Raw genomic sequence first — 20739 nt, 5'->3', positions numbered from 1 at the left:
GAAAGAGAGAGCACCTTGTGAATGAGAGGATCCTGGCAGGCTAGACGAATACGTTCAGCTGTTGCTGGGGAATCTAGACGGAAAACTGGATCAAGGTGGTGGTCCTGGCGTGCTGCCCCCACTGCCGCCTTGATGCTCTGGAACACCGATGCTGCCAGCAAGAGTGGCGGCTCTCCCACTCCCTGTCCCAAAAACAACACATCTGCTTTATAGGCTCTTATATCTAAGCTGCCCTACACATATACCAACAGCAAAACTCCAAGCCTCATTAAATAACTTTAAGAATAATGTCTACAACTAATGAAACCATTTTTGAAACAACTGTGAATCCTCACCAAGAAGCCATAAGTAGATAGGTAGATAATTTATTGACCACAAATTATGAATAAAGAGCTTACATGAAGTTCTATCTCTACAGCTTGTAGTTAAAAACAGATATGAAAACAAAATACCCAACTTGGAGAATACTACCAATAATACATTATCATCTCACCTTAGAGGAGAACACTGCCTGTGGGTTAGGAGAATCCTTCAGTAGTGAAACATGAAATTCACAAGGTATGTCTTGAAACCCTGTGGTAAAATTGGAAGTAAAATTAAACACTGGCCTGAATTTTACTAGCCAATCAACTACCAAAAATACCACTTGATCCTATTACTGTGTTGTATTATCATTATATTCTATTTGTAACCCCCTCCTCAAGCCTTTTCCTGCTTCCACTCACTTTATCCATGCATTCTAAAGTTGTCATAATTTAAACTTCTAGAATATTAGTGTTCCTTGTGTGAATTTTATGAACTAGGAAAATGGGAAATGCTCATGAACTTCGTGCAAAATATTTGTGATGCATTAAATTACAGAGTTATGGTGGTGTCATGCCAGTTATGCATCCAAAAGGTGATGCTCTAGTAATTTAAACAGATATCAATGCTTTCTGATCATTAAATACTGTAATATATTATAGTAAAATAAATGGTACACCTATGAACCAAGAAAATCTCATTTATGATATATCAATGAACTCTAAGTATATAAAGATGAACTTTGTAGTTTTGAGTGAACTAAACCAAATGAACACTGCATATATGAGCAGCTTATGTAAGATACCCTATTCAACACTCCCTGACTAGTAGTTATGCCACACTAAATATTTTTGATGGGTTAAGTATTTATGAGTAAATATAAATGTATGGAGGAGATTCTAGGAGATATCTACTGTAAAGAATGGAGGGGTGTACAAGATATGTTTTACCTGGGATCTTGTATGCCCCAGGGCCTCGCGTGAGGAGGACGCCTTCGGGGGAGTAGCATAGTTCCTCCATGGTGACCAGCCCTGTACCCTGCACAAAAGCTCCCTCCACCTGCCCGATGTCCACTGCTGGGTTTAGGGAGTTTCCCACATCCATCACGATGTCTGTCCGCAGGATCTAAAAGAGAAAATGATCAATACCCAACATGATTTACACCTCAGAGGACTTTACTCAGTAGCAGGTTGGGTCCCATCAAGTCTATGGCACAGATTCTAGACTAAATTTGGGTAATAGAACAGCTCTCATTTTCCATACACTGACATCCCTCTCACCTTGCAGACACATGTTAAACCCTTTGTTTCCCTCAATACAGTACTGTACCTTTAACCCAATGATTGAGCACAACCTACATTTGTTTCAGTGGATTCCTGGAGTTGGCTGATTAATATTATTGGAAATTCATCACATGTACAATAAAATAAGTGTAAAAACAACATATAAAGTACTGTACATATTATACTTAAAGGATTATATTCTTCCCATCTACAGACTGACCTCATATTCTGTTCTCTTATATCATAATTCAGTTCTCTTAATGTATTAGTATTGTGCGAGACACGAAATGGGGCAAACATTAATGAGGTTGAGGGCTGGTGATACAATACTGATAGTGAGGATGGGACAACAGTGTGGGTGGAGACTTTACCAAGGATGGGGAATAATGTTGAAGAAGTGGAAGAATGATGATAAGGAGGCAATAGAAAAAGAGAATTGGGGTTATCAAGGTAAATGGGTGATGACTTACTGTGTGGTCGCCAGTGAGACAGTCCACCTCCACCTTGGTAACAGCAGCACCAGCGGCATAATAGTTGAAGGGTCGACCTGTCATGGTCTCAAAGTCGAAGTCTATTATGCATGGATTTCTGAAAACAGAAACAAAACAAAACTAAAATATATTGTATAAGAAGTATGTTAATGATTATTCTATTAGCATTAATTATATATAAAGTATATCAGTAATGTTTTATATAATTAATAAGTACCTGTACAGTATATATCAACTGTACCTGTTGCATTTCTCACCACCTCTCTATGCTTTTGTTGTCAAGTTTATTTTATATTCTGTACCTGCTCTGTACTTTTGGCTGAGTACACTAAGGTTAGATTAGGGTGTTAATATTTCAGTTTGTATGGAAAGGTTGCTGGGAAACAAGAAAAAAATATGAAGAGTGTAATTCCTCTGTCCGATTTGATTTATTCTTAAGATAAGGAATAAATTTTCTTGTATAAAAGCTTTCTCTTGGTGGCTGGTTAACCCAGGCCCCTGTTCTCAACTGTTACTACACAGTTCAGTATAAAAACTGCAGTAAATGTATGAGGCATTGCAATAGTGACAACAAAGTGGTAACAACTGTACATTACTTGTAAAAGCCGGTGGCAGACAGTGAGACCTGGTCAAAGTATGCAGCATTCACCCAGTCCTTCCAGGTGCCTGCAGGGTCCTTGTTTACATAGGGCTGCAAGCGCGACACCAACTCATTACACGCCTTCTGCAGGTGCAATATGTGTCAGCTGTAGTGCTTGGCATACTATATACGGTACATCACACAAAAGCATTTGAAGTTCTTGTAGATGGATGGAGTTACAGTAAACCCTCGATAACTTGGCACATATGGGGCTCTGGCCTTGCCGAGTTATCCCAAATTCCAACTTATCAAGGCATTTAGCCCCTCCTACAAAAATACAACAATGAAAAATTATCAACCCATATATGTGTGCATGTAATTACTAAATGTAAAAAAAGTAACACTTACCATCACTGCAGGAGCAGAAAAAAGCCTCATAGTTGGAGACACAGAGGCATGGTAGGTGATGCAGGTGGCCAGATATGCTAAAATTTTCCCAGCTACAGTAATTTTATATATCTCGGCATTTCCCGAGTTATACTACTAATACCTGTACATTCCGAGACCATATTCATGCCTAGTTATATGAAATACCGAGTTATCGAGAGTTTACTGTATACTATACCCCTGTACTGAAGATGAGCAGTGTTTGACTCAGACTATGGTGCTTGATGTAGATACAGTATACGGTGCTTGGACCTATATTATAAATACAGTACAATAATGTATTTGGTATTTGACAGAGATATGTGTAGTTTGAACAGGTGTGTGATGTCTGAAGTGGAGGTAAATGTGTGAATATATCGAGGACTTTCTTACCATGACGGCCATGCCAAGGAGGTCGGTGGAGACGGAGGCAGCGGTGGCGGTGGTGTTGGGCACCTTGTCAGTGGCAGTCTCACTCAGGTAGATGTTCTCAGCCGACACACCCAACACCCGGGATGCTATCTGCTCTCCACACACACGGCATAGTGAGGAAAAATTTAAAGCTTGTGAGTTACAGGGAGGGAGGGACAACAAGAGACAAACAAAGAGAGAAAGAAAAGTAAAGGGAGAATACAGATTTGCAATTAAATGACAAGTTAAACAAAACATTATTGTGATTTCAGTAAAATTGTGGCTCAAACAGCACAGCCTGGCCATTAAATACTGTACTGCCACCTAGCCACTGACATCATCACTAACACACCATCAAGACAGATGAGGGTTACCTGGATCATCTTTGTATGGAGTCCCTGGCCCATCTCGATGCCACCGTGGGTGAGCAGGATGGAGCCGTCGGTGTAGATGTGCACCAGCGCCCCGGCCTGGTTAAAGAAGCGCTCAAATGCTATTCCAAACTGTGCTGGAGTGACTGCCAGTCCTTGCTTCCTATACGTGTTCTCACTATAATAAGTTGAATAAAAAATAATGGTTAAAGATTCATGTGCAAGAGACTGACTGATAATAGCAAGACAGTAAGATACTACTACAGAAATTAGTTATTTAGCAGTTAGTAATAGTTAGTTGTACTGGAGTTAGAACTTAGTTAATAGTAGTAGTAAAAGTAGTACAGCCTGTAGTAAAAGTAATAGTAGTTACTGGGTGAAACAGTATATCTCCTTCAACAGCCTTTGATTAGGGAACTTAACATTCAGGTGAAAAGTAGGATAAAGTGAGTTACAGATGTGTCTTAAAATATCAAGTAAACTTAAAAATCAGAATATGGGTTAAAGTGAGAGAAAAAGCTAGAATCAGAGACAGTTAATATCAATGAATAATGGGTAAAAGTCAGACCTACCGGTTGAACTTCTGGACAGAGGCTTTGAGGACGTGGACAAGGGAAGTGTCCATAACCTGACGCCAACAGCGAGTGATGGTGCAATGGTCTAGTCTGTACCCTACGATGGTCTTATTCCCTGCCTGGTACATGTTCCTCTCCTGTATCTGAGGTAAGTGAGACAGGTTAGGTTTTCAGCTAAGATAGGATGTGAGTAAATGTTCACCTCCGAAATATTGTTTTTTAGAATACATTTTTTCTCCTTTTCTGCATACAGTTCATATCCACGAATAAAGAAATATTTTCACATGAATATAATCTATATACTGTATTGCTTCCATAAGGTTTATTTGAGATTAAATAAGAATAAATCATTGTAAATATTAATGTTTACTACCATGCAGTAAGCTGGCGATAGATTACTGTTAACAAACATCAGTTTAGGAATTCTTTTTCATGTGTTCAAGACATAAAGTACCAAACTACAGGGTCTACTGTGCTGTATCTGGGTCGTAGTAATATATCTGGTTAGCAGGAGCAGCTACAAGGGCCATGGTGACCTACTTGGCTAGGATCTACCAGGATACTTAATGGCAGCTTACCTGGACAGGGTCCATTTTGAGAAAGGCTGCCACCTGGGATATTATGTCTTCGATGAACATGACAGCCTGTGGTGCCCCAAAACCCCTGAAGGCGGTGTTAGACGGGAGGTTTGTTTTGCAAGCATAACCCGTCACACACATATTCTGGATGCTGAATATAAATACTTGTATTAGTCAATTTATAAAAACTGCTGCAAATATTTTATATTAATTAATACTATATAACATTCCATTCAATAAATCCTTTAAACTTCTTTCCACTAATGAATTCCCTCATACAGGTACCGGTACTTAACATAATAAGAATAGTTAAATACTGTAAATGGACGAGCGAGACCATTCAAGATTAAATATCATGTGAACAGATGTAAACCCTGCCCCTGAACCATTACCATGCTATAAATTAATGTAGTCACCGCTAGAGACTGCCTCATGTCATCATTTTCTCTAACACCCAAAAAACCTGAACAATATGTGTTATTATTGTGTGAACCCTTACCATTGCAACACTTGGTCATTTTTTAGTAATTTACACCAAAATTTATCATATGGACCTTGTCATATGTTAACCAAACCTACAAAGTTTGATGCAAATTCACAAACCTGTTCTTGGGTCACTCTAGGGACACCGACAAACAGGACCGAAAACGATACCCTCCCCAAGTTGTGGACAGGGTAAAAAATAAAAAAAGGACCTAAACCCAAATTTTTGCTGTTTTTACTTTTCTGTGAGTTTTCTTATCGTACAATATTACTTTGGGTTCCAACCTTCACAGTACTTCCGAATTTCTAACAGGGCTGCAAGAAGTTTTTAATGAGATGCCTCTAAGTTTTATACCTTTAACTCATCACAATACAGTAGTACGAAAAATCATCAGCTTTTTATTTCGTTCATAAAGATGTAACGACAAAGATTTTAGACTATGTAATCTCATTCTGTCCTGAATCATATACTATATTGTAAAAATAGCAAGTAAATTAAGAATAGGAAATGGAACAGCTGTGGTGGACATTAATCACTGTAATCAGACTTAAGTTGTAGCTGCACACCACAGAGATCTCACTTCAATTTAGCTTGTAAATGTGATGCTTACTGTGGGAATCTTACCATGCTGACCCTAGTGGCAGGTGGAGTAGTACAGGGTATAATTTTTTACTTCAATTTATAAAACTATTACAAGTGATATAAGATGATTCACTCTCATGAGGTTACATTTTGTATACTAGTATTTATCTTACAGTAGTACAGTGCCTTTGAAATCTTAATACTGTATTAAAAAGTCAACTCACTTGTAGGCATTGTCAAATGTAAACAGAGCCTTTTGCACAAGGAAGGTAGACAGGTCGAGAGTGCAGCCAGCATTAACGTAAATGTGAGCTTGGAGGGCGGTAAGACGTCCATCTGGAGTGAACCCTACTTTCCACCTGCACAGGAAGGGATGCCGCCCTCCTGTCACCAGCGTGTCCTCATGACGCTCCAGCCAGATACGCACCGGCCTGTTTAGCCTAGAAGGAAAATGATACACAGACCATTTTTTTTTAAGTTTCTCTATTTGATTCTTATTTGTATTTAATTCTGAATTAAAGTGAGCAAAACATTGCACCAAGCCAACACCACCATATTCTTTCACTGTAATTGTTTCCTCTGACTTACAGGATCTATTGTACACACGATCAAAAAACTATCTGCACATTGGGTCCGATGATTTCCGAAATGATCAATACACCTGTGCCACAACATAACCACGCCACACATTGTTCATAAGATTAATCTATTTTCTTCTGAATGTGCATTTAACAATACAGTACTGTACTGTAATATATTATGCTCAAGATGTAAAGACAGACTCACCGAGCAGCAGCCACTGCGACAGGTACACTAACAACACTAGTTCGGGTTTCCTTGCCACCAAAACCCCCGCCAAGCCTCTTCACTCGCACCACCACCCTATTGGCTTGGAGTCCCAGGGCCTTTGCCACCAGTTGCTGGGTTCCAGAAGGGTTCTGGGTGGACGAGAACATCTCAAGCTCGCCGTCTTCACCCTTAGGGACAGCGATGTGAGAATTCGTCTCCATGTAGAAGTGTTCTTGTCCCCCAATGCGCATCTCACCCTCCAGGGTGTTAGTGGCCATGTTGAACCCGTCCTCCATACTGCCTCGCCTGATGGTCCACGGCCCCCACCACGACTCCTCTTTAATAGCATCCTGTCCAGCACAAGCAAACATTTATATTTCAACCATCTATTCTATCAATTTATTCATATTTGTTAACTCTGTTCCATCCTTAATTAAAGGTAAAGAGACACAGGTGTATGAAGCCTTAGACATAAATGCCACATATGCTCTTCTATACACAACTAGAATAAATAGGAAATTTTATTTTCTTGAACAATTACTGTATTCAAGAAAATAACATTCAGCCATTTTTGTTTTTCGGTGATAGGTAATAGATTAATAGTAAATATTTATTTCAAATAAGAAGTTTCCTTATGCAGTATCTACATAATATCTATAATCAAAATGCATTTTACCTCAATAGTAATGATGGGGGGGCTGAGGTCTTGGTAACAGATACGGACAAGTGAAGCAGCCTGTCGTGCCCTGGCGTGGTCCCGAGCCACCACCACCCCCACCACTTGCCCCACGCACTCTACCTTCTCCTTCGCGAACACCTGGTCATCCATGGTCGCCACACCCGTCACATTCATTTCACCTGGTCAGTTAGAATTGTTGATTTAATGGAGGAAAATTTCTCTCCGATAGAGTACATAAATGTCTTCCAAGAGTTTCGTATTTAGGGTTAACATTGGTTCATAATAATGAATATCCATTTTCTCTATCATATACGTTTATAAGCTGTGTATACCACCAACAATGTTTTTTGTCTTTAATTCATCCCTGTATGTTTTCTTCACATTTCCAATAGCATTTTTTTTTCAACAAAACATCCCCTTTTATAGACCAAATTGCCTAAACATAAAAGAATTGTAATTTTTTCCACAACCACGGTATACTCTACAGATAGAATCCTCATCATTTTAACATTTGAAAAAGTCACCCACCAGGTAGGTCTCGGGCACAGAAGAATGCCTCCACGCCTTCCAGCTCGAGGGCGTGTGTCTCGTCAATACTGAGTATCTTGGCGTGGGCTCGGGAGGAGATAACGAGGGCAGCATGTAACTCATTCTCCAGGCGGGGTAAGTCGTCCACATAAACAGCCTCTCCTGTCGTCTGTTTGTAAGCGGAGGTGTGAACCACTGGCCGGCCTACGAGGTCATGCTCCTTTTGGTCCTCTGGCACCTGGTGGTCCCCAAGACACAAGAGTTAAATAATCTGCATCAGTACAGTACTTCAACACTCCAATACACAAGCTGATAAGTAAACACAATCCTTCATAAACTCAAAAGATACAATGAACAATCTTGGAAAGACTAATACTGTATTACTAAGGCCTTTTTGAGTTTGTTGCATCTATATTTGTTTAACTGAAGTACCTTGTTGAGTCTGGGGTTGCAATGAGGTCGAACTCTTAGTAATCCAGGTTCTAATCCTTTGTAATCCAAATTTTATTCCCATTTACCAACAAAGAGTAAATCAAAATACATGTAAATACAATCTATAAAAAGTCAATTATATAAAGACTATCTTCGATACAGCGAAACAACCAAGTTCTTAATTTTGCAAGTCACGTTGTAGTGCATAGCTCCAACATAAAGAAATGAAATGCAAAATGTACACACAAATATTTATACAATATATCTATATTCACTTACAGTATATAAATCATCAATATAACAAACTAGAAATATAATCACACAATCTACTTCACTACTAATCTACAAGTTAATGAAACATGTGGATGTGCCCATACAATGATGAACATACAGTAGGCTTTACGAAAGGAAATAAAGGTAGAAATTCCCAACCACTACGAAGATGCAACAAGCCGCCTCGCTCTTCCGCCTCTCGACTAACATTTGATGATCAACAGTCACTCAAGGGCAAGGGCGGATCCAGGGGGGGATCTGGACTCTCTCTTTTCATCAGAAAATTTCAATACTTTTTCTTTAATGCACTATTGTACTCAGTCATTTTTGTATAGTAAAAAGTATTTACTACTGACTTTAGAGTATCTCCTAATATCAAGGGCACATGGCTTCAGAATGGCATCAAAATGCCCATGATATTGGTCAGATTTAAAAAAATTAGCCGGGGCTTACAGGACCCCCCAAATCCCCCAAGCTGGGTGGGCTCACTGCGCTCACCTTGTTCCCCCACCCACAACTTCTTGGACCCCCCTTTTGATATCCCTGGATCTGCCCTTGAAGAAGCACTGTGACTTGCACCCAAACAAGTCCACCTTACAAATAGTGGTGAAAACTCATCAACATAAACCTTACACTTCCCCAAATCTGCATACAAGTCTTCAACGAGTTCACTCTTAGCAGGACATCTCGAGAGTTCACCTGCAGGAACGACTAAAATAAAACGTACCCACCTGCTTGATGGACCAAAACATGCTCTTACCTGCTCGTACAACTATCATAAGTATAACTAAGATATAGCCCCCAAGCCCCCCCCACCTGCTGGAAGGTCTGGGAGGTAGAGGTGGCAGGCCTGTGGTAGAGCCTGATGGCGGTCAGCTGGTCTTCAGTGAGTGGGTCTACCTGGGCCGGCACACACTCACTCAGCCACCTTCGCACGCTCAGGTAAAATTTGAAGAAGAAGCTGCACAATAAACCATTTAGGTTACCGATGTGACATACAGTACATATACAAAAAAAATAATAATTGTGTGATGTGTTCTACTGTATATCAAGAAAAGGCCAACAGAATAAAGGGCGTAGATTAAGTAAACATAACAATATAATACTGAATACATAGTAGCTAAAAAATTTAAAATATCTCATGCATAAAAACTTGATATATTCTTACAAAGTTTCAGACAGATAAGCATCGCATTAACTTGGGAATTAAGTAATCCGTTTGTCCTTCAGGAGGTTATATAAAACTCACTTGTGTGAATAACAATGCTTGATAGCCCTTGGTGAAAATAATGAGTTACAAAGACCTTCTGAAAGGTGTGAGCCAGGCCTTCAAAATACTACAAGGGATAATATACTCATGAAGCTGGCTATCACAGAGATCACATGATGGTAAAAGTTTTAAGCTGCTCAAGACACACACACACTACTACTATTACTACTATGTACTACTACTTTGGTGTCAATCAGAATCGAGTATGACGATCATTCAGCTATGATACAATGATATGAGTTATTAAAGTTGTCACCTTCGTTGATAAGCCCAGAGGTGACTCGAGAGGCCTTACGGGATTGGCAAGGTCGTCCACAGATGTTGCACATGTGGAGGGCTACATCAAGTGTGGGAGGGGCGGCGGCAGCGTCTTTCCAGCAGTGGCGCTTGACTGCCTCAATATGCTGTCAGACAAACTTGAAAGTATTGACACCTTGTGTCGTACTCCTCCAAGCATTAGGGTGTGGAGTGATCACCTTCCAGGTGAGGGGGTCAATTTGGCACATTTTCAGGTTTTTCTTAAGACTTTCCTTATACATTTTCAGTTGCCCGCCAGCATTACGTTTACCATTAGTTAGAATGTGACAAACTACGTTGGTGAAATTTTCAAGTGCCTTGAGGTGCCTCCTGTATGTGACCCATGTCTCGCCTTCATCGACCTCACTAAGGCCTTCGTCTCAGTCAAAATGGAAGCCCTCTGGCGGACCCTCAGCCATTTTGGCTGCCCACCAAAATTCATCGTCATTGTGAGTCAACTCCACAATGGCATGAACAGCAGTGTCCTGCCCAGTGGCACCCAGTCTAAGTTCTTCCCCATCCAAACGGGGGTAAAACAAGGGTGTGTACTGGCACCAACTCTCTTTTACATTTTCTTAGCTGCCTTCCTTACTCGTGCCAGTGCAAATTTAGCCGGCGGGGTGGACATCCAGTACTGGATGAAGGGCCTTTTCAACATACGATGACTCGAGGCAGGAACAAAGGTGTCAGCCGCTTCCATCACCGAACTTCAGTATGCTGACAACCTCACCCTTGTCGCTCACATTGAATGCAACCAACAGAAGATCTTTAACTCCTATGCAGATGTGTATGCACACTTCGACCTTAAAGTGAATGTACAGTCTCGTTCAAGATTCTTCAAACATTGCTTGAGACAGCTGGCAACTCAAGGTGTTTCGTTTACTATAGTACGTAGTATAATATAATACAAAACAACAAAGCCTAACCATTAATTAAGCAACGGGGTACGAAGTAACCAATCACCGATCAAATTTTATATTCATTCATAATTTTTACTACGTACTATAGTATACAAATGGCCTTGAGTTGCCAGATGTCTCCAGCAGTGTTCGAAGAATCTTGAATGAGACTGTACATTAGACTCAGATTCTCTTTCAGAGTGTGGCAACTACAACAGGATCTACCTGCTGTCCATAGCTGGAAAAATTATCACCCGAGTTTTCCTAAGCAGACTTCTTCCTGGGGTGGAAAACTTCTTCCCAGAATCTCAATGTGGCTTTAGACCATCACCTGGCACCACTGACATGACCTTTCTTGTCTGCCAGATACAGGAAAAGTGCAGAGAACAGCATCGTGACACACACACACACACACCAAGATGAAACAACACAAATTCCCATAATGTTGTATGAGTTGTTAGTCACATGGTCATACAATAATAAGTAGCAGTCTGTGTCAACCTCTAGGAATAGACTGGACAAATGCCGGGCAGTTCAAGATGTCCATGTCACCAGCAGCCCGCCCGCTATAAAGTAGAGTAACTTTAGGGAGCCTTCGTCCAGAACACTACTAAGCATACTAAGTTAAGACGGTAAGGTGTTCTTGTACCTCAGAGTGAGAGCTTGACGATATTCCACCATCCCTCCTGGAGCCGAAGGGTCAAGGGGCAGGTCCTCCAGTAGCAGCTGTGTCGCCTTCGGCAGTAGTGAATCATCCCAGGAACAACCCACCAACTCCTAAGAGAACATGACTGTTATATCGAGGGTCCGTCAGATGTGAAACCCTCCACCTTATGGAGGTTTCACTGTACTGTAGGTGTTTATGAAGGAAATACAAACCAAGATCAAGCTTGCATTATGTGAAGGTTCATTACACCAGAATAAAACCAATTTGAAACCTAACCTAAAAATGTGAAGTAATGCTTGTTAAAAATATAATACGTACCAGTGAGTTTTACCGTAAAAAAAAATGCACAAAATGTATAATCTTCACAAGACATGTTATTTCTTACTTCCTGGATGAATAAAAAGAAGAAATTTTGTATAAATTTCTTGAAATGTACGAGTAACAATTTATTTTCGAATATTCTTTTAATGTCTATGCGCATTCAACAGTTTGGTGAACTGGCGAGAAACTACCGCTGAATTATCTTTATCAGGAACGAACCACATCCTTCTTAATGGACCAACAACCTTTATAGTGGACCACAACCTTTATAGTGAACCAAGAACATTTCTAGTGGACCAAGAACATTTCTAGTGGACCAAGAGCATTTCTAGTGGACCAAGAACCTCTACAGTGGACCAAGAACTTTTATAGTGGACCGAGAACATTTATAGTGGACCAAGAGCATTTCTAGTGGACCAAGAGCATTTCTAGTGGACAAAGAACCTCTATAGTGGACCAAGAACTTTTATAGTGGACCGAGAACATTTATAGTGGACCAGCAACCCTTACGGTGGACCAACCTTCATGGTATTAGGGGCTATGACGGTGGTGGCAGCCATCCCACCGAAGACGAGAGAGAGATGGTGGACGGTGGTGGTGTGTGGGATCATCCTCACCTTCATGGCAGCGTTAACGATGGCAATGTCGTCATCACGTCTACGGGACTGTTTGTAGGACTGAATGTGTTCCTCCTGCAACCATCCAGAGTCACTTTAATATGCTGGTACACTCCCTCACTCACCTCCCGAACTATTATGGTGTGTGTGATGTGTACAAGTCCGTTCTCCATTCTTCCCCTGAATTGAACCACGAACCCCGAGATTCAAACTCTTGAATCCGAAGCATTTATGGACAGCATAATGTATCATTCTACTGCTTCAGGTTCACAAGTAAGAATCTTGTTGTTCGTGGTTCAGGTGGTCGAGACGAATGGACTTACATTAGTTGACGTGCTGTACTAACCCAATTCTCGTATACTTTAAATAACCATCATAAAATGCAAACTTGGAATGTTTTTTTTATCTCATTATGTCTTTGAGGTCATTGGGTTCAATGGTAAGTTTCCGATATCAGTCCTGAGTGAGTAGGTGTAGAGGAGCTGCGTCGTACTGTACCTGGCATGTGAAGGGGACGTGAACGGACACCAATACTTCTGTGGGACGAACAGCGTTCCTCCTGTAGCCTGTGAAGAACTTGTCGTCCATCACTACCCGCCGTTCTCCTCCCTCTATAACACCCAGAGAGCCCAGAGATATCACAAGTTTAATTCTATCTTTATAATTTTTAAACGCATCAGTAAAGGATAGATAGAGACGGTAGACTAATGACAACCAAATCAAAATAAAGCAGTTTCTATTCACAAGGCATCTCTACTACCGCTGTATCACCGACATAGTGATTTTTTTTTATTATTCCAATAATGTGAACCAGAACTCACGGAGACTGGTGAAGTTTAGGGACGCCCCGCCAGCCAGCAGTATAGGGTTGAGGTCACTGATGGGTGAGCTGGTCATGATGTTACCCCCGAGACTCTGTAAGACAAATATATGATCTTATTATTATTATATTGTCTTAAGGCTTGAGTACTTACACCAGGTGACCTTAGATTAAATCACAGGTACAATATGAGGGTGTTCAATGATTTTATACTTCAAGGAGTTTATATTTGAGGTCATTTCCAGTCAAAAACGATTCTATGAATTAATATGGGTCAGATTCTCAACAGCTGAACATTTTAAAGTGATTTACACACAATTACAATGTTTTATTGAATAAGTGTTGTAAGTGTGTATAGTTTATTCTAAAAATAAATGTTCAAAATGGCCACCTTTAGCTTGGATTCACATTTTTAGCTCTCGGTAACATTATGGGTAGTAGGCAGCTATCAAACAGGGAGGTACTACCGCCTGGGAAGATATTGGGAGCATAATGTGTTGACCTTATTTACTGCTGTGCCCTATTTGTTTACAAATCTATCAATCACTTGCTTGACAATAATTATTTCCAGTTCCGGAATAATCAGATACAACTTAAGGCACCCAGAGCTACTAAGACCACCCCCATGCACTCCTCTCAGCCCCAGACCTCCATAAAATATTATGGTGTAAGGGTGTGGAACAACTCACCCCAACACATCCCAGCAAAGACTACGCTCCCTTCCTTTAAATCATCTCTAAAAAAATATCTATTGTCGAAGTATTAATATTTCTTGTAACACTTACTATATTTACAGTACCTGCTTTTATTGTACCATCAAAACCGTTTTATCGGAAATTATCATGAAAATAAATAAGTAATTACCACCGCAATAAACATAATTGCCAACTAGACATAATCCTGAAAGATCTGTCCTCTTGTTCAACCTTATTACTGTACAACCCAGGTTGTACTGCTCCCCCATTATACTTATGTTTTAAAATTTCACTGAAATATATATATATATATATATATATATATATATATATATATATATATATATATATATATATATATATATATATATATATATATATATATATATATATATATATATATATATGCTGATAACCACAAGGAAAAAAGAAAACACGAAGTTTTCGTGTAATTCACATCTTCATGGGTGAGTACAGACTAAAGAGAAGTACAAAAGAAGGTGTGGAATGTAGTACCCATATTTAAAAAGGGAGACAGAGCATCAGCGTCAAATTACCGGCCGATCAGTTTGACGTCAGTTGTGGGGAAATTTCTTGAATCAATTATAGCAGATAGCATCCGATCGCATCTAGAGAAAAGCAAATTAATCTACGACTCTCAACATGGGTTTACAAAGGGAAAATCTTGTCTAACAAATCTGCTAACGTTTTTTAGGAAAGTCTTCGAGGTAGTAGATAATGACGAAAATTACGATGTTATTTACTTAGACTTTAGCAAAGCATTTGACAGAGTACCGCATCAGAGGCTTCTGAGAAAAATTAAGGCTCATGGTATCGAGGGGAGTTTTAAATTGATAAAATCATGGCTCACCGATAGAACGCAGAGGGTCAGCGTAGATGGTGTTAAATCTGAGTGGGGCCGTGTAACCAGTGGGGTTCCCCAGGGGTCAGTACTAGGCCCACTCTTGTTCATAATCTACATAAACGATCTAGATACTGGGATCAGCAGTGACATAAGCAAGTTTGCGGATGACACCAAAATAGGGCGGCAAATTAATTCAGGGCAGGATGCAAATGCATTACAGGAGGATCTAAATAAACTGCAGGGGTGGTCTGAAAAATGGCAAATGAAATTCAACACCAGCAAGTGCAGCGTACTTAATATTGGAAGAACAAATACTTATAATGTATACAGCCTGAACAACATCAACCTAGAGAAGTCGACTTGTGAAAGAGACCTAGGGGTACTTGTAAGCCCGGACCTACGGCCTAGAAAACAGTGCGTTAATGTTCGAAATAAGGCAAACAGAGTATTGGGTTTTATATCTAGAAGTGTAAGTAACAAGAGTGCAGAGGTCTTATTGCAACTATATCTTGCGCTAGTTAGGCCGCACCTCGATTATGCGGTTCAGTTCTGGTGCCCCTATTATAGAATGGATATAAATTCACTAGAGTCGGTGCAGCGAAGAATGACAAAAATGATTCAGGGACTTAGAAACCTTCCATATCAGGATAGGTTAAAGAAACTTAACTTGCATTCCCTAGAAAGACGAAGAGTGCGGGGAGATATGATAGAAGTATTTAAGTGGGTGAAAGGAATCAATAAAGGGGATATAGATAAAGTTCTTATAATATCCGAGCAGGATAGGACTCGGAGCAACGGATTCAAGTTGGATAAGTTTAGGTTTAGGAGGGAGATAGGAAGAAACTGGTTCACAAATAGGGTGGTGGACGAGTGGAACAAGCTTAGCAACTTTGTAGTAAGTGCGGGAACTCTGGAAAGTTTCAAAAGGAGGCTAGATAGATTCATGGATGATAGAGAGTGGTAGTAACTCTCGACAGGAGCTGCCATGCACAGGCCAACCGGCCTATTGCAGACTCCTTATTTTCTTATGTTCTTATATACAGAGGAGGGTGAGATCGGGTCCACAATGGTCAGGTATTAGGTAATGACCCTACTAATTTTTAAATAGTACCGCAACGGTCGGTAGTCAGGTCAGAGGGTAAGGTGACCCTCTGACCTGACTACCGACCGTCAGATGCGATACGTGTTGTCTGTCATTCGGTTATGAAATTTGTCAAATAGTTGTGTAACAATGTCTCAACAGATATGTGTAAAGGTGTATTATTATTATTATTATTATTATTATTATTATTATTATTATTATTATTATTATTATTATACCCCCCCCCCCCAAGGCCCTGATGTGGGTCAGTGACCTGTGTGTAACACCACCATTTGTATTATATAAATATTTACCCAAATGTATAATACCAAATTATTCACCAAGTTATTCAACTGTGCCTCAGCTGTTGATGTTATGCATGGCTGAGGTTGTAGTTCCTTTGGGGAGGGAGCGAGGGCAGGCTGAAGTCAGCGCATGTTAGCACAACAAGATATCTGACGCGTTTCCTTAATCACACTCTCGAGGCCTGCTTCTCCCTATCTCTCTTGGTCAGAGAGATCAGACTCATATTTTTTGTTACCCAGAGAACACCTCACTTAAGTGTTCTCCTGTGTACGTACACTAAGACATTTCCCCTAGACGAGAAGGTATAATATATTCTAAACTGAACTAAGGACCTGTGGAGCTATATTTTCTACAATAAAGAAAAAACAAAAAGTGTTTACTTCAGCCCTGCTAATGCCCGTAAAAAGGAAAAAAAACATATACTGATGATACTCACGCACCTGTGTTCATCCACTCATGCACACATGTAACTTCAAACGCCCATTGTATCCCAACCACTGTGATGCGGATCCATGTCCAGAGAGTCAAGCAGTGGCGGACTGGCCCACCGGGATACCGGAAAAATTCCCAGTGGGCCCCAAAGTGATGGTTCCTTTGACTACGTTTTGGGATTAAGTGGGCCCTTTTGGACCCTTTTGAATGAGCCCTTTTATAAGTTTTCCAGGTAGAAATTTTTGACCCAGTCCGCCACTCAGTCAAGGTAAGGTATATCCTATTTATTGGTCATAAGTTAAAGACTGGATAGATCAATGATGACATAGTGTATCAACCAATCATAAGCCAGTTAATAACGGTGTTGGAGCAACTCACGGCAACATTGCGGATCTGCTTCCCTGCAAACCAGTTAAGCATCTCCAGGATGGCTGAAAAGGTCCGTGTCTTGTGTTCTGAAAGCAAGAAAACTACTGTAAAACTCCCTTGTAAATATAATCAACGTTATACAGTATACGTGACACTAGGTACTAGGTAGTAGGCAGCTACCAAACAGGGAGGTACTACCGCCTGGGAAGATATTGGAAGCATAATGTGTTGTCTAATGGTAGACCCTGCTGCCTTATGGCATCACGAAAATTGTGACCAAGTCCCAGGTTGCTGATCTGACTTTCTGCCTCATTTACACACAATTGCAGGGTCTCAATTGTTTCTATTACATGACAAGACAACATACATATACAGTATAGCGTTTCTCACTGTTGATTTTTTTTCATTCTTCCCTCCCGACACCGGTGTCCAGCTAAGCAGAGTCTCCCATAGAGACAACCCAGAATCACATGCTAAGCCTCCCCCAGGTCTCGTGAGTTTTTGTCAGAGCTATCCATAGGATGAGTTACTTAAGTGGGAAGTGTATTCATTTCATGTTGTGTCCGAGAATCAGTGTCTGGTAACGTAAATATAATGTCCTAGTAACTTCGATAGAAGGTGTTAGTGATGTGTCCACGCCATTGTCGTAATTAATAAACAGTTGTAACGAAGTGGTGTTTGAGAAGTCGTCCTTAAGAACGTAACAGATGTGTATTGACGTATAAGATAAGTGTATTGACAGTGTAAATAACTAACCGGCCACGCTACCAAACTCTTCCTCTCTTTACATCCTCCTACTAAATATTCTACCTATATGTAATCTTCTTCATTTGTGAGTTACGTCTCATTACACAGTTAAGGTTGAGCTATTTTGATATAGAAGTATAATTTCTTTTTACTCTTATTCTTTCGCCCCCCAGGCCCCGCTGTGGGTCGATGACCTGTGCCCGGGTGGGCTATTCCATAAAAGTATTTATGGGGATTTATTTCTTGTGTTGTCATCGTCCAGGGCGTCTCACATGACTGATAACATAGATAACCAGAGATATATACAGTCCGGGTCAAAAGTTCGCTCCCTCCCAAAATGAAGGCAGCCTCGACCCCAAATGAGATACGCTACATCAGTTAAGAGGGTAAGTCCGAACTTTTGTCCACGACTGTACATCAATCAACTGATCAAACACTTATGGTGTTCTACTTCAGCTTCTAAAAACAGTTATGTGAATTAATTTATATTTCTTATATTTTGATCATCTTATTGGGGTTAAAGGTCACCTAAATGTATAATTCATGGGTTAAACCGTCAAAGGTCACCAAAACTGTACATTGCACGCCGCTTTCAACTTGTACACTACAACCCTCATTATTTCCAAGTTAGTCTCCTATACCATGGTTACGTAACTCTTCTTAATTAATATTTTTTTCCTTAATCCAAACAGACCTGGCTGAGTTTTGACTTGTTGCCTGAGCACGTCGTATACGGCGGTGAGAGTGACGGACGCACCGAATACCACTCCTGATCCTTGCACCACCACACTCGTCAGCTCGGGAACCTTACTTGGGTTGATAAGGACTCGGTACAACTGATTCTTAAACCTGACTTCAACACCTGGAAAAACAATTGAATAAATTATTATTTTTTTTAAGTATTTCATAGTTGAGACAGGAATAAATATCAACATTGTAACTTGTAATACCAACAGTGCATCTTCATAGAAAAGAAAACTGTTCCATAAGCAGTCTCTGTTCCGTTATGTCCGCTTGTTTTCATCCCGTTCTATCAGTCGAGTCTATACCCGTCCCAAGATCTCATCCTCCGTCATCCACTTCAAACTACATCCCAGGCTTCTATCCCATCTTTGTCCCTTATACACCACACCTCATCCTACTGCCTCTCTCTAACACTACACTCTAAGCTCATCTCCACCCACACTGCTTAAGTCCACACTACACTCTCGCCCTGCCCTATCCCTTTTAGCCTTGGTACACCCTGGTACTGGCACACCCTGGTCCTGATACACCCTAGCCCTGCCACACCCCTTCTAACCCTAGAACACCCTAGCTCCGGTACACCTCACCCTGGTACACTCTAGCCCTGGTACACCCTAGCTCCGGTACACCTCACCCTGGTACACCCTAACCCTGTTACACCCTAGCACTGGTACACCCGAGCCCTGGTACACCCGAGCCCTGGTACACCCGAGCCCTGGTACACCCGAGCTCTGGTACACCCTAGCTCCGGTACACCCGAGCTCTGGTACACCCTAGCTCCGGTACACCTCACCCTGGTACACCCTAACCCTGTTACACCCTAGCCCTGGTACACCCTAGCCCTGGTACACCCTAGCCCTGGTACACCCGAGCTCTGGTACACCCGAGCTCTGGTACACCCTAACCATAGTACACCCTATCCCGATCACTCACCAACTTCAGTGTTGCCAACGATGATCTTGGCGTGTGGGTGATGGTGTTTGAGGGTGACGAGGTGGGTGAAGGAGGTGGGGCGCCAGTAGGTGACCCGCGGACCTTGGAACATCAGTGTCTGTCTATCCAGGTCGTCACTCACCTGTCCACGACACACAAATAGCTTTCAGACTAAGAAACATGCAATCAACCCACAAAGAAAGAAGAAGGGAAGATGAAACAGACTATTGCAGTACCTTCCTTTTTCAAATTATGCAAAATAAATTGTACATCCTTATATCAAGATCTCATTTGTTTGGTTTAATACAGAATCAAAATATATGAAACAAAAGTCAAACAACAATGTGGAGAGTTTGGTCTAGTAACGTCATTCTGGGTGTAAACAAACAACACGTTTCCAAACCTTCAGTTCTGGTGGGAAAATGACCTCTTGGGTGGGATCGTAACGCCTTGGTGGAGTCGAGTCCAAGCGGCCAGTGTTATTGATGTTACCGTTGGTCTTGAGGCTTCCGTTGACTTTACCGTTGACCTTGGGGCTCATGTTATCATTATCACCGTTGATCTTGAGCGTACTACTGTCAGGACAACTGTCTATCACAAAGTTGTCCCTCTCGATCAAGCATTTTGTCTCAGAGTCAGTCTTGTCGTTACCATCACCACCTGTTATTCTCTCGAAGCAGCCGACGTCATTACCAGTCATCTGAAGACCTTCCTGACTCACGTGAACATGTGTCTCGAAGCTTACGTTTGGTTTCACGGCTTCCCTTGGGTCACACCGAGATGTTTTGAACTCCTCGTCAACACAAAGTCCATATCTCTCCACGTCACATTCATTGGTCGTTATTTCTCTATTAGTAAGATTTTCACGTTTCTTGTCTCTCTCTTCCTTCT

General features: G+C 41.0%; 1 protein-coding gene across 1 annotated transcript in view; it reads right to left on the bottom strand.

Annotated features, from left to right (window-relative positions):
* Positions 1-20739, bottom strand: part of LOC121873153 (xanthine dehydrogenase/oxidase-like) — a 23245-nt gene extending 2506 nt beyond the window's left edge. Inside the window, exons 1-22 of the mRNA XM_042376508.1 lie at positions 20252-20739; positions 19849-19990; positions 18866-19033; positions 17434-17510; positions 13678-13771; positions 13355-13467; positions 12761-12931; positions 11901-12028; positions 9602-9746; positions 8081-8318; positions 7550-7731; positions 6871-7223; positions 6309-6524; positions 5019-5169; positions 4438-4583; positions 3869-4043; positions 3477-3605; positions 2674-2801; positions 2057-2174; positions 1254-1428; positions 494-573; positions 15-182 (exon numbers count right to left, since the gene is read on the bottom strand). Coding sequence (XP_042232442.1) covers positions 15-182; positions 494-573; positions 1254-1428; positions 2057-2174; positions 2674-2801; positions 3477-3605; positions 3869-4043; positions 4438-4583; positions 5019-5169; positions 6309-6524; positions 6871-7223; positions 7550-7731; positions 8081-8318; positions 9602-9746; positions 11901-12028; positions 12761-12931; positions 13355-13467; positions 13678-13771; positions 17434-17510; positions 18866-19033; positions 19849-19990; positions 20252-20548 — 3594 coding nt within the window. The 5' untranslated portion in view covers positions 20549-20739. The remainder of the gene's footprint in view (positions 1-14; positions 183-493; positions 574-1253; positions 1429-2056; positions 2175-2673; positions 2802-3476; positions 3606-3868; positions 4044-4437; positions 4584-5018; positions 5170-6308; positions 6525-6870; positions 7224-7549; positions 7732-8080; positions 8319-9601; positions 9747-11900; positions 12029-12760; positions 12932-13354; positions 13468-13677; positions 13772-17433; positions 17511-18865; positions 19034-19848; positions 19991-20251) is intronic.

This window comes from Homarus americanus, unplaced genomic scaffold (assembly GCF_018991925.1).
Source record: "Homarus americanus isolate GMGI-L3 unplaced genomic scaffold, GMGI_Hamer_2.0 scaffold51859, whole genome shotgun sequence".
Lineage (NCBI taxonomy): Eukaryota > Metazoa > Arthropoda > Malacostraca > Decapoda > Nephropidae > Homarus > Homarus americanus.
This window is presented reverse-complemented; position numbering and strand designations above follow the sequence as displayed.